The sequence below is a fragment of the Dermacentor albipictus genome, chromosome 1 (assembly GCF_038994185.2).
Source record: "Dermacentor albipictus isolate Rhodes 1998 colony chromosome 1, USDA_Dalb.pri_finalv2, whole genome shotgun sequence".
NCBI lineage: Eukaryota > Metazoa > Arthropoda > Arachnida > Ixodida > Ixodidae > Dermacentor > Dermacentor albipictus.
In genome coordinates this window covers 308,570,319-308,584,786 of record NC_091821.1, presented here as the reverse complement: position 1 = coordinate 308,584,786, position 14,468 = coordinate 308,570,319, and the positions used below count along the sequence as shown (strand labels likewise).

Sequence of the window (14,468 nt, the reverse complement as noted above, 5' to 3'; positions counted from 1 at the left end):
AGCTTGGATCGCTCAAAGTTATGGCGCCAAGCATGACTGGCCCCCATAGGGGAAGGAAAAATGGCTGTGGCTTAGCTAAGGTTAAGCCCAGAATGCGAAGCATACTAGACTTTATTTTAGTTGTTGAACCACTGTTTAGCCTGGTGAACTGCTGTTGCTTGGCTATATTTGGTTCGGCTAGACGAAGAAACAACTCATGCGTTACTCTGCTTCGCCTTCAAGAGTAGAACGCGACAGCGTTCCCGTCGACCCGCCAAGGGGTGTAAGACAATGGGCTACGGCGCAGCGACTACGCGCCCCACATTGGACGCGGTGAGCGTCGAGCAACGCAGCGTTCGGCGCGGCAACAAAATGTGCGCCTGAGCAAGCGACGCACGCCTGAGCATTAGAAACAGCTCGTTTCTAAGGCAACACCGCATTCACTAGAGGCGCTTTTTTACCGCTTTGAAGCATCGTACTCGTGGCTCAGTGGTAGCGTCTCCGTCTCACACTCCGGAGACCCTGGTTCGATTCCCACCCAGCCCATCTTGCAAGAGTTGAGCCAAAGCCACCTAGAAACAGTCTCCGTAGCACGCCGCAACCTTCGCTTCTCATTCCAACGAGCAGCTCTGTCTCCAGGAGGCATCGCACCTCGTGAGTGTCTAGCAGAGGCAAGCGCAGCTGCTTATATACCGCCGCGACACCGCGAGCGACGGCGCGAGTTGGAGCCCCGTTTCACCTCTGTCATGACGTCACGGTGTCACGTGGTATTGAAGGCGACACCGCCGCGCCTGAGGAGCTGGGTTGAGCTCTCGTAATATGCTTCGCATAAAATACAGGAGGAAGCATTACGCCACACAGCCAGCCTTGCCAAGCGAACGCTCCGCGAATCCACAGAGATGGCCCAGCACGTGACCTCTTGCACCGAGATCACGGAGCAAGAATCGAGATTCGCTGAGACGTTTGGTTTCCAGCAGCCACTAGGTTTTATTCGGTGCGCGTTTGTTCGGCTGCCCTGCCGTACCAACCGCGCACTTTGACGCGAGATCGCGCGCTGGGCCAGCAGGTTGGCTTCAATCGCGTTGCGGTATGCTCCCTTCCTTCCTCCATGCTGGCCATATGCGCGGTCGTGTCTCACTCCAACTTCAATCGTTGCAGAGCAAACTTGCCATGTTCCGTGTGATTTTCGGCATATTTAGAGGCAAGGAACGCAAGAAGACGCTAGCTGAGATCGGGTCGGCGCAGAAAATTGTCACGTAGTGACCGCACCGAGGTAGAGTCAGAAACGTGACAGGTCGTTGCTTCAATATATTTGCCAAATAATGAACGAAGAGCAAAATACACTAATCTCGATTCAATCCGTGATAGGAAAGTTAGGATAGCTTGGAGTACATATTTTGCCCCGATTTTAGAACAAATTAAGCACTATATACGCTGCTCGCGACGTTTGGACATAGCTTAATCAGCTCCGAAAGCTATTTTGTATGTTATCTGAAGCTGTGGCCAAACTTCGTGTCGTCCACCTAGTCAGCGCCTACGATACATCCCGAAACAGAGGCTTGCTAAGCCGCACCGGCGTCATACACACCCATTGTGAACGCGCAATGCGTCACCACGTGTCACCACCACGCGTCACCACGTGATCAAACATGGCAGCTCCCGCAGGATCGCCGCGAAAAGGGTCAATACGGAATGTTCCAGGACACTGTTCCCTGCGAAATCTAGCGGAGTCGCAGTCGTCACCACGCTTGGACTTCTAGCGTCGTCTGCTACTCATCATTGTGTATACGTGCGTGTACGGCGGTGGTTTCTCGTCACTGCACTTCCGTTGTCGTGGCGCACTCATAATGATTTGTCGGCCCATTTTTGACGATGAATTGCAGCAGCTGGCCACCTACAGTGTCTGCGCTGCAATATCCTGTTTCGCTGTGCACCGTGTGCTGCCTGTTCGGTCGCCTGCTCCGTTGGCCGCAGACATTCCGATTTTGTTGCTGCCCAGCGGGTTAAGCATATCACGAAAGACGTTCGATGCCATTCTCGGTAAACTATACGTGATCGATGCGGCGCGTTAATGCATGCACTGCTTTAGCGGCATTGCAGCAAAATGCGGTCTGGAATGGCGGACAAAATCAGTGGGCAAAAGTTACGTAATGTTGCGCTACAGTGTTGACCTTCGCAAGGAAATTTTATTTAAACTTGCTTACTTTCACCGTGACACAGCTCGTCCCCGCATGTCAGTCGGCTCGGCGTACACCCCTCTCTTTCTTTGCTCCTGCCGTACATGCCGCGAGCACACTGCACGAGCGATGGTTCGCCCATCGATGAAAATCGGTGCTATCGCGCAACGAGCGGCGACCTTTGCAAGGACCTTCAAAGTGTTTTGTTCTGTGAACGCGTCCTACGTATTCAGAACTAAAACAAGAAACTTGAGAAGCTTAGGTTTGCCGGTACTTGGACGCAAACCGCATTAACTCACACAAACGAAGGCACAATAAAATGCTCACAGCCTTTCCGGCGTTAATTTTCTTTCTTTTTATAACATACTATTTTGACAACGATGACAATTAAAGTGATGTTTTCGGAGCCGTTTCCGGTAGTGTGAAAGTGCGGTGATCAGAAACTGTCTTATGCTAGCCTAAAGAAACATCAAAATTGTGCTCGAGGAAGTCGTGATGAGATTTATTTGCAAAAAAAAAAAGAAAAAAAACAAGGAATAGTGTAAAGCATGCGTGAAGACTGCGTAACACGATAGACCGCGGTGCAACCGGTGTTCAAGAACAACCGCTTGCCAATAAAATTATGATAGTTTTCTTGTCAGAAAAAGTTTGGTATATGCAACACCAACTGACTAGAATTATGTGCGAAATCTAAAATTTCTATTCAACTACAATGCCGTTTAGTCGACGTGAAATTTTACCAATCAGCCTTGCGATCGTGTTCCATTTTCAAATGTGTATAGACTTTCACTTACTCGCTCGGCGCGATGTTTTATGGCTCAATCACACGTGTAATGACATTACCTGCCCACGAGGGATGTGGCTTTATGAAATTTGATTACATTACAAATTATATTCTGGGGCTTTAGGTGCGAAAACCATGATGGTTATGAGCTACGCCGCAGTGGAGGACTACGGTATAATTTTGACCACATGGTTTCTTTAACGTGCATCTAAATCTACGAGCGTTTTTGCATTTCGCCCCCGTTGAAATGCGGCCAGGGTCGAATCAGCGACCTCGAACTTGGCAGCGCCACGCCATTACCACTGTGCTAACACACGGGGTGGTTACATAGATGATACATTAAATATATAGCGTGGGAGCAATGAAAATGAAGCTACTTTAGCAGGAGCTTAGCAGACGACAAAGGCGAGTCCCCCGTCTGAAGTTACCACAGCGCTGTTCGCAGTGCCGTCATCGGCTGTGCACCAGGGTAATTTGGTTTGTGCACGACAGCTGGTTCTTTATCCTATGACGACAGGGCTCACATGCTCCAGTCTGGCTGTGCTACGTGGTGCGGACCGGCTTTGTCCTGTACCAGCTTGAGCGACGGATAGCAGCCACATCCAACTTGCGAATTTTGAAGCGCTATCAATAGTTCGATCATTACGAAGCGAAGTCTGCCAAGGCGTCTGACAGGAGCGGCCAGGAGTGAGCGTGCGTGTGGCCTGACCTTAAGTTTCGCGTGGTTGGAGGTTCGAAATTAGCGAGACCAGACGGCTGCGACACCGATTAGGTAGAGCGGCCAAAGTTTAAATCCCACGCGGGCGGCCGCGCACGAGCAGGTGATAAGTCGGATAGCCTGCGCTGTACGCCTGTGGGACGGCATGTAGCAAACGAATTCGGTACCCACCAGGGTCGTTTATGAGATTTTTCCTGATCCACTTCCTCCGGGCTGAGGAGAACAAAAGTTTGCATATTTATCTTCCTTTACGTGGCTGCCACCGAGGCCTGCCCACACACTTCTGTCATCATCTTACGCAGCTGTTAAGACCATGCCCGTAGAAGTCCTGAGGTTGGCCTTGGAGCAATGACTTCACTTCGGCGATGAGCGTGTATTTATGAGGAAACTACCTGCGTTTCAAAAATGACTTCATATGTGCAAAGGGGTGGAAACCGGAGGGCCCAAGGTCGGGAGAGTATGGAGTTTGGCGATTCAAGAATTTCATAACCACAGGAGCTTTCTCCTATTTATTTGCCACAAATGCAAGTTGTGAGCAGGAGCATTGTCTTGCAGGTGCAGGATGCCTTTTTACAGCATGCCACGCCTGCTGATTTGCATGAATTCCCTCAATTTCAATAGCGTAATAGGTCCCCGTACGGTCGCATCTTTCGACAGGAAAGTTGTCATCACCAGGAGCGACCTGCAGCCGTGAACTCTTGATCACGTCCAGAAACTAATAGCCCGCCTCACCGCGGTGACTATATTGACAATGTGCCTTAAAAAAAACAAGACTTATTTTGGAATTAGGATGGACTACACTGTATGAAACATGGGTTCTACATTATGACCCATAAACTAAATCCGAGTCTAAACAATGACAGCTCTATGACTCGCAATCACCTTGTGAATATCACTGTCACCAGCTCTTGAAAAAATTGTTAAGGTTTGAGAAAGAGAAACTTAAGAGGAAGCTTTAGCTCGGGTGCTCCTATATAAATACATGAAAAGGAGAATTCGTTTTTATCAGCAACCACTGCATCAAATCTGACGAGGTTTGTTGCATTTAAAAGAAAAGCTTGAAATATAGTGACTGTCGGTTTCGAATTCTTGACTAGGTCGTCAATTTTTAATAAAAATTGGCAAAAATCAAAAATTTTCATAAAACGAAACTATCAAGTTTACAACTCTGTAACTCAGCAAGAAAAAAACATACCATAATTCTGCGAATTCCATCTGATAGTACATCTAAAGCGGACAAAATTGATGTTACACATGAATCTCGAAAAATTTAGTAATGTGTAGATACAAGTTTTGCAGAACCCTTGTGCATAACGTAACAAATTCACGCAAGATATAAAATGACATGATAAATTTGTCCGCTTTCAATGATCTAACGGGTACCATTTACAGAACCGCGACATCTGTTTTTGACGCAGAGCTATTAATATCTAAACTTCGTGCTTCCATTTTTTCAAGCTTTCGAATCATTAAAAAATTTTTAAACAAGATTTAGGCCCTAAATCGAAATTCCGCTTCCAACAGCCACTACAATTCAACTTTCTCTCTCAAATGCACCAAATTTCATTAAAATCGGTCCAACGTTATTTAAGAAAAGCGTTTTTGCGTTTTACATGTATTTGAATAGGCCACGTCGGAGTTGGACCCGAGCTAAAGCTTCCGTTTAAGCCATGTGTTCCACTACCTCCATGCCCCCATCCTCCTCAGTCTCCAGACATGTAAAACTAAGAGAACTATTACGAAAAAGCTGAATTTGTGTTTTTCTTTTTTCTGATCTATAGAAATACAAGTCTAGCACTCTGAAATTTATTTTGTGTACGCCTAAGTGAAGTAGGCCAGGGGAAATCTTTATTGAATGTTTACCGTGAAACCTAATCGAGTTACACAGCCTGTCGCTGTGTGCGTGTAATCGTCCTTCATAGCTAGTGTAAAATTATGCAACCAAACTTGCCTTACTTCACAAGAAGTCACCGTGAGAACCGGAATCGAGCACAGTCCAGGAAAACGTACGGCATTGCAACTAGATATCTTATTTTGTTGTATAGCGCAAGCTGAACGACAAGGACAACAGAAAGATACATGTGACGCACACTGCTATAACTTTGGCTAACTATGGACGACCCTAGATTGGTCGAACAGGTAGATGCATAAATGACAGGCTGCGAGAACACAATAACAAAGTAAACAACGTGGCTGTCGACGGCTTTCTTGTCAGCCATTGCCAGAGGTACAAATGCAAACCAAGATTTAAAGAAACAGTCATCATGAGTAGAAGCAGGTGTGAGATGACACCTAGAAGCGAGACACACATTGACAGTTGGTGACACATGCGTCAGTAAGCCTTCCATTTCATTATCCGCAAAAGAGCTGCTGGATTATCTTTGTTCGCGCTGAACGTGTACATGTCTATCAACCTGTGTGGCAAAAAAGCACTTGCGCGTGGTTCCCTGTTTTTTGTTTATGTTTACCGAGATTCTACACGTGTATGACGTTTCGATGGTGTATATATAGCGACAAGAACTGGAAATAAATTTATTTTTGAATGTTAACGCTGTGTGTGTCAGATGTGCCTTTCTGTTGCCCTTGTCGTTCAGCTTGGGCTACAACAAAATATATGCCGTACGAACAAGCCCCTATAGCTATCCCCATTGCAACTAGAGATGCTCAAATACCCAAAATTTCATGATCATTAGTTCGAAAATGCGCGGCACAAACCTGCACAGAACGACCCATTAAAAGAATGTGCTCGCAATGCAAGTACGTATGTTTCGCGAGTCGCCGATATTCGAGTGCATTCTTAACAGCCAGGGTATGGTACAGAAGCTGACAAGGGACATTATAGAGAACCCAACATTACCTAGACGATTGGGGCTTGGCTACCCGTGTGTTCACATATAGCACGTGCGTCAGGCCTGGATGCACTGTGGGACTCGGAACAAGGCTCACTCACACGCTCCGCCAAGTATTCTAACGTACTCTGGTCGATACTGATCGCATTTATTAAAAGAGTTGGCGTCTCAGCCTGTTCTGGGGAATGAAGAACTTCAGTACCGCACCTCCGTAGCCTCTCACGGCTGCACGAGACAGCGCACGCAATCAGCATTCCCGTATGGTTCATGCATACACGATGTCTGCTTGATAATGACTTACAAGGCAGTCGACGCTGAAGGAAATTGAGCACGCGTTCGAAGAGCGAGCTCATGATGCCGCCGGCAAGACACAGTACAATCGAACTGGAGAACGTTCACTGATGCAATTGTTTCATCACAGGGTTTTAGGTAAGAAGTTAACATCGCTACTCTCCTATTTTATGAATATCGCCATGGCATTTAAAGCAACAGCTTGAAACAAACGTTAAAACACTGCAACCTTTAGCTTAACATATAAGTCACGAGTTCAACGCGCGTTTGTTTTTCCATTGTTGTTAGACTACTAATAGCATACGACTGCGCATGGAAGGAAAGGGTTCTACCACTGAGATAACTTGCGCGGCTGGGTCAAGTTATCTCGCAGGCACTTTCATGTGAATGAAATGAAAATGAGATTACTGTTTATTTAATACTTTACGAATAACAAGGTCGGCTAAACTAGAGTTACTGTATATGGTCCCCGCAGGGAGCCAACCAACAGGGAGCCAGAGTTGGCCATAGATCCGCCATCTTGCAATACAGTTTTGTGCAGTGAAGCCACCTCTCGTTCACGCAGGGACTAAATTCTTTGCTCAATACTCTACTCAAGACCACAAAGGTATTACAGAGGGGATCCATCTCACAAGCTGGTTACAGCCCTGTGGAAGCTACACGAATTCTTAGCCAATAGGAAGGCCGAATGCCCCTCGAGATGTGCTCATCTGCGCCGCGTCGTGCGCTCAGCGTCTGCTTGCCATCATGTTACATACTCCGTGGTTGTTGGATTGGCGGAAAAAATGTTATGACGCCGCAACTATATGCTGCGTTTACATGCATGCGGCAGCAGGGCTTCGCTTTACCTAGGGTTGAGGATTGGGCGAGTTATACGCTTCCCTGCAGTTGCCTTGCAGCTCCTTAGCAAGCAGTAAGGGCGAATACACTTACACATGTTCACCTGTGCCGCAGCGTCTGCTCGGCGTCTATTTGGCGTTTGCTCGCTACCGTGACCACGTACGTACCATGCTAAAGCGGGGCAGTAAATTAGTGATGCATTGAACTGTAGACTTTTATAGCTTTCCGCATCGTCAACGCACCACCACTGCTGATGCTGTGGCGCCATCTGCTAACTAGAAATCAAACCAGTTTTACGGCTTGATGCCGTGTCTGCAGACCTAGCAGCATGAAAACAGCCGATCTCAATTATTACGGCAAAACATACCTAACGATTTGACCTCAGCTTGACATTATACTTAGCGATGACAGATTTTGCCACTTGTTCCTTGCTGACAGGGCGGAGAACCAGTATGAAACGCGAATTCATATCGAAGAAGTGGTTGGCGCTGTATGGTTGCTGCCATGTTGCCACAGTTGGGGTGGCTTCTCCGCAGTAATTCAGAGTTCCACGTGACTACGCTTGGTGAATGACAACACAGCGGCACGTGGGTGCTGACCACACGTTGCCACTGTTAGTGTGGCTTCTCTGCAGTAATTCAGAGTTCCACGTTACTGCTCTTGGTGAATGGCAATGCAGCGGCACGTTGAAAACAGAAGCCCAACTCTGGCTTCTGCAGGAGCCATATGCAGTGCCTTTGGGCTAAACTGCACTTTTGTGCACTGCGCGGGTGCCGGCCACACGTTGCTATATACTAACAGCTTGCTGGCTAATGGACAGTGAGCGACATCACTGCACGTTTTGTTACACGAATATTTTATTCTGCAGGAAACGTTTTAAATACAGTTGTGCTTCAACACACGTCTACCATGTTAACAAAGTGCAACACATTGTTTTGAGCACACACACAGTCGAGGTGGGCAACAGACGGCAACATCAACAGTGATATGTGCAAGTTTTATGATTGTGCATTTCTGACATCAATCAGGGTGATATGTGCAGGGATCTAACATTAACATTTCTTTTTTTCTTGCAGGAGGTATTAATATCTCCTTAGTGGAGGGACATCAAACAATTTTCTATTGCTACTTGGACTCTTAAAAATTTTTTTTTACAAAATAGTTCTGGCTTTTCACGGAAGGATCATGCAGAAATTCTGGTAAACACTTCATTTGATTATTACAGCTGTTTAACACAGACACTGACAGCTTGATAATGTGACAATGGAATATGTAGCTATGTATGTGACACACAACTAATGATACAAAAAAGTATAAAAGAAGAACATGAAGGCAATACTAAATGCAGACATGCACAAATAACGAAATGTCTAAGATCTAAAGGCAAGTTTACCGACACAGTTCATGAACAAAAGCATGGATTTGAATATGATACCCAACACAATCATAAGAGTGAATGCTAAAGTGAACAGTATGCAGATAAATTCTACATATAAAAATTCCTCGCAATACACTTTTTTTCTTTAGTGGCCAAAACAAAACATCCGAAGAAGACAAGGAAGATGGAAGCTTGAAGCATTGGTGGAACAAGGAATGTTGCTGAAGTGACAAGTCTACTTCGGGTCCCTGACGAAGACAAGTTTCCTTGTGCAAACTTTGTTTCCAGGGACATTTCTTGTTCCAATACTGCTTATCACTTCAAAACAAAACATGGCACACATGAAAGCAGCAGAGCTCTTGAAGGGCAGAAAAGCATTTTGCTGCATGCAAAGAATAAAAACATACCGCAACTTTTCAAACTTTGAAGCAGCACTTGAGCATTACAGAAATCACATCGTTTTTCACGTTAGTTTTTCGTGCAGTCATAGCACACACATTGCTTGTGCTGCCAATAATTCGGGTGCAACAGTTCTCTTTCATTTAAAAAGGAGTGAAGAAGTGAAAGACTTGGTTACATTTCTTAGGATCAGGAGGCTTAAGGAGGGCCGACTTCTCGTACCCCATTACAAGGTTACTTGGCAGCAAGTTGTTCCAAGCATAAGTTTTATGCTGCAACATAATTTTCTAGTGTCTAAGAACACGGCTTGTGTGAGGCACAGTCAAGTAATCTCAAAACAGCATTGAGTAACTAGCTATGAAAGAAAAGCTGAAGCCTACGGTGCTTCCTCAATGACTGTCCATCATCACCAGCCACTTTCCTATCACTTCAGCACTTCTTATGCAGCGAGTTACAAGAGTCAAAAATGAAAACAAACACACACAGCTTCATCTGCAGATAAGCTGTTGTTACAGCCACAAAGAGCTTCAAGATAAACAGAAGCTGCAGAGGATGATTTACTACTTGACATCAGTATGGGAGAAACCCCAAGTTAAATAGCAACACCAAATTGCTTTAGATCAGTGAAGCAGTCTTTTAAGATACGATCTGCATCCACTTGGTAAAAAGGAGCTGATTACGAGCAAAAAAAATGTAGGCTAATGTTTTGTTTCTTGAATTTGGCACCTAAAATAGCAATGCCAGCAGTTGAGTGAGGTGTCAGACTTCAAAAAATATTTGTGCGCTTAGGCTATTTTTGTATAGAAGAATTCCCAAAGCTTGCTAAGTTCCATATTTGGTTCCATTATAATCTAATGCACCTATTGTTTGTCAAATCCCAAGCAGAGGCTGACAAAATTCCATGACACCATGGGGACAGAATGTGGGAACTACAAGGTGGCACTTGTAGGTTCATCTGTAGTTCATTTTTACATCTTTTAAAGCCAAGCCTACACTCATGTTCATATCTGAAAAGAGATTTAGAACGATGGGCAAATCAAGGTACATACATATGCCCTCAATCTAAGTGCTTTTTCAAAGATGACCCTCTACCTATGCACTCAGTTTGACATACATCATCAACCTACACTTGCAATTTTTGGAAATTTTTGTATTCCAGAAATGTATTTATCAAACCAACTTAACTTGGTATTTCTCTTTAAGCAAATAAATGCTTGGATAATTGCAGTAAATTTACAGCCAATACTCAAAGGATGTCAGAAGCCATTTTGCATGTCTCTCTTTATGTAAAAGGAAGAATAGTTAAAGGTGCACTATCATGTTTGTTTACGCACCTTGTCTTTCTTACACTATTTACATATTACTTTGACAAGTGGTATAACTTTACGTTAAGGGCTAATCAATAATTTAATAATAATTACTGATTCTGCTGAGTATTTACAGCATCCAACAGCTAAGTCGCATTTACACCCCTGAATGGTGAGCAACTTTTGCAGCATTATTGCTTTTGGACATCTGAGAAGAAGGTCATCAACAATGTTCCCGTATCACAAACTACTGAGAAGGTTGAGATCAGGACGGGACATTCACTCCCTCCATGATGTTACTGTGCTGCTAACATCAGTACATCTATACAAAATGTCTCGGCGAGCTATATTGTCATCTCATTCCCCTTTTGTTTTGAACAAAAGCATTACTACAAATTCATATGAGAAACAGAACAACATTAATTGCAGGCAGCATATGAATCAGCAGAACTGATGCATTAAAACCGTTAAAAGAAATGTTTGCGGGCTGTTGTGTAGCAGGCAGACGTACTAGATCCAGCTGCAAGAAAAACTGAGAGGTACTTCAGAACTTTACAATGGGCGGACATGCAGTGCATGGCACATATTCTGTAACATCCCGATGTAGTATATACACGTATATTACACACAAATAAAGACCACATGCACCCAGAACCGCATAAAAGCATGTACAGTGCTCACAGACTAAAGTGTTTTAATTTAGGGCTAACTAATGAACACACTTTTGTTTCCATCCTCTGCAGTTCGTGTAATATCAGCGCAGTTTTGGCTCGTGTACTTAAATCAAAATATACATCAACTTTAGTGACCAGATTCGTAGCGACATGACATGGTACTCTTGAGTAATTACATATGTGGAGTGTCACATTTAAAAGAATTCCTGTTACACTTCATTCCACGAGCATAGTACTTTATTAAATGTTAGAACACACTGAGATACCATGGGATAGAAAAGCCTTTTGCTCTGAAAATCACAGGCAAGAACCTCATCTCAGTAATCTTGGTATACAACTTTAACTGTGATGTCCAAGTAAAATGCATTCTTTAAAACACTTAAACTAGATTGGTTCCTCAGGCCACTGCAGATCTGGCACTTCTTTTTCAAGCACACTTGTTCAGCTTCACAGATGTGCGCATTTTTGGTGCAAGAAAGCAAGACTAGCAGATTTCACTGGTTGATCTGCAGCAGGTTCTACTGTTACACTGGGTTGTTTCAGATCAACTTGCTCTGCATCCTGGGCACTCTCTTGCTCTTCACTGTCTCGGCATGGATTCAGTTATAAACTCAATGTCACATACTCAGGGGACAGGTATGCATGCCTTTAGGTTATGTAAACATTGATGCACAACATCCATTTTTTTTTACATGATGACTGTATTTTCTGTTGTGCAGAAGAGTTCTGCTATTTCACGCAGTGCAAGATGCAGAAGTGGCAACACAAAAATTACCATACCTTGATAAGCTTACAAAATCAGCAGAAACTGGAGTTTCTGGAACCAGCAACACATGGCAACTTCTGCCAGGATTTCCTCTTGAGCAGTTTACTTTGCCACTGCCAAATTCGCCTAATGAAATGACAGTGCTCGCTTGAGTATTTGTGCAACTGCTGCAGAGCAAGCAACAGAAGTTACCGTATATGTTATAATAACTTAGAATGTGTAAGAAAAGGCCGCATAAGAAGTTTTGGTGCAATACCATGTATGGATTTCAAAATGGCTCTGCACTCTAGAAGGAGCAGGCTGATAAAAATAATGCAGAATGTGTCATTTCCTTTTTTTTTTTAAGTCTCCCACTTGGATTAGCCATCAGTGATTTATAGCCTCATTTCTAAAGCACCTAAAATGGCATGAACGAGCTGAACTGAGGAGCTCGAAATTATTATGTTAGTTTTATGGGACAAATAGTGCACTATCCAAGTGATTTCTAGGAGACTTAATAGCAGTTCACCTGGCATAAAATTTCTGATATCCGCACTAGCCCATCCATATGAGATTCTTTACGTCTAGTGACAAGATTCACAAGTAGTCATAGACATCATCACTGGAAATTTGTCGTTAATTTGTCATTTGTGTGGATAAATTTGTAGAAAAAGGTCAGTGAGACACTTGCTAAACTGAGCCAGCAATACGTACATTTTGTAACACAATGCAATGAGCATATCCAGTGTCATTCAATTGTAAACCACTGGATCAACGTTTTGTTTCAACAGGTTGCAGCCTCGTTTGTTGCAGCAGCATGTTCAGGTTGTCACGGGCACTTTTCAGGTCAGGCTTGAGCTTCAATGCATATCGGTAGCATTCCTCTGCCTGGTCGTATTTCTTCCAGCGGTGGTAGAGCACACCTTAGCGAGAAATGAAGCCAGAAACGGAGAGTCTCAACATCTCGAAATACTGGATTTTGGAATATCTAGCAGAAATCTTTTATATGAACTATGCCGCCAAAAGACCAACCTCAACATGGGTTATAGAATGCAACAAATTTGTCTGTCAACAGTTATGGCTCTCAGCAGGCTAAATGGCAATTAAGGTTTGGCATCTGTGTTACGTTTCATGTTAACTGTCGGGGAAATGGAGGAACAACGGATATTCCAAAAGGATGAAGGGCTGATTAAAGAAGTGGGCGAATAGTTGACAAGGTAATGGCATTTTTGTTGCCTTAGTGATGGAGCTTTAAGGTGCCAAAGCAACTCTTCACCTGTGAAAGGCAGTATAGCCTAACCACCTGAAGTTCTTTATTGTGCACTTAAACCTAAACCTGCAAAGTTCCACCTTGTAGTTTCCACATTCTGCCCCCATGGTGTCATGAAATTTTGCCAGCCTCTGCTTCAGATTTGACAAATAAGCGTGTTAAGGAAACGTTAAGCAGCTCAAACTCCTGGTCTTGCGTAGTTCAAAAAGGCATATCATCACTTAGTAGGTGAACAGCATATCCAAATGAATGATAAATTATCTTTGTTTCGGGAACAGCTATGTGCAATTCTTAGTGCAAGGGCTAGCAAAGGTTTATGACAATAGATTAAACTAAGTGTTTAATGATAAACAGTGCGCAATTGGCAATTGTGTATAAAGAACTACAGATGTCAATCTGTCGCACTGCTGCCTTACCAGCTCGCACACCAAGGGTAAAACTCCCAGAAACATCCATAAGATTTGCCCTTTTCAATGCTAGCAACACATGCTGTCACACTTACAGAGCTTCGGAAAGTCAGCATTGTGCACTTGAACACGATAATATTTCTAATCAGCCGGTTCTGCAGTGCACTTCCTGAAAAGGGCCAGCATTCAACGAGCACACCCATACGTATGAAACTTACTAAACCTTTTATGATTGTGTACTTGAGTGCCACTTCCTTTACCATAAAACAAGGATTAAAAGAAGGCACACGAATAGAAAAATGCACAATCTGACACCGCATACAGCTCGGCACTTGTCTCGTCTGCGAAGTTCCCTGAAATATGCAGCTATGCAGGCTGACCTCGGTGTACTGCGTTTTCAAATCTGTTGTGTCACTGAACGATTGAAAAATAATGTGTACCAAGCATGCGGGAGGACGAGGCCACACTTGCCATTGTGGAAACACAGCCACTAGTAGCACACACTCTAACGCAAAGGGGCGTGCCGTCACTCAGATGGGAAAAGAAGGGACCATGGCATCCGCAATCATCCGCCGATGTGTTATGGCAACCCTAAACATTAGAACCTGCCTGCTAGGGAAGCAATCGGCATTGGCATCATGGGCATAAAC

General features: G+C 44.2%; 2 protein-coding genes across 6 annotated transcripts in view; both read right to left on the bottom strand.

Annotated features, from left to right (window-relative positions):
- LOC135907037 (uncharacterized) overlaps window positions 1-7,805 on the bottom strand; it is a 101,940-nt gene extending 94,135 nt beyond the window's left edge. For 2 of the 4 annotated variants that reach the window (XR_010565869.1, XR_011511287.1), the window contains exon 1: window positions 7,732-7,805. Coding sequence is in view for 1 of the 4 variants with exons in the window: in XM_065438712.1 (XP_065294784.1) it covers window positions 7,732-7,735 (4 nt within the window). In the remaining 3 variants the exon portion in view is untranslated. Of the gene's footprint in view, window positions 1-6,808; window positions 7,092-7,731 lie in introns of those variants that run through there. The other 2 variants (XR_010565870.1, XM_065438712.1) reach the window with 2 other exon arrangements.
- A 3,626-nt stretch (window positions 7,806-11,431) lies between these two features.
- The window catches only part of Tmtc4 (Transmembrane O-mannosyltransferase targeting cadherins 4), an 87,006-nt gene continuing 83,969 nt past the window's right edge, over window positions 11,432-14,468 (bottom strand). For both annotated transcript variants that reach the window (XM_065438713.2, XM_065438714.2), the window contains exon 15: window positions 11,432-13,064. In XM_065438713.2, the coding sequence (XP_065294785.1) occupies window positions 12,913-13,064 (152 nt within the window). In that variant the 3' untranslated portion in view covers window positions 11,432-12,912. The remainder of the gene's footprint in view (window positions 13,065-14,468) is intronic.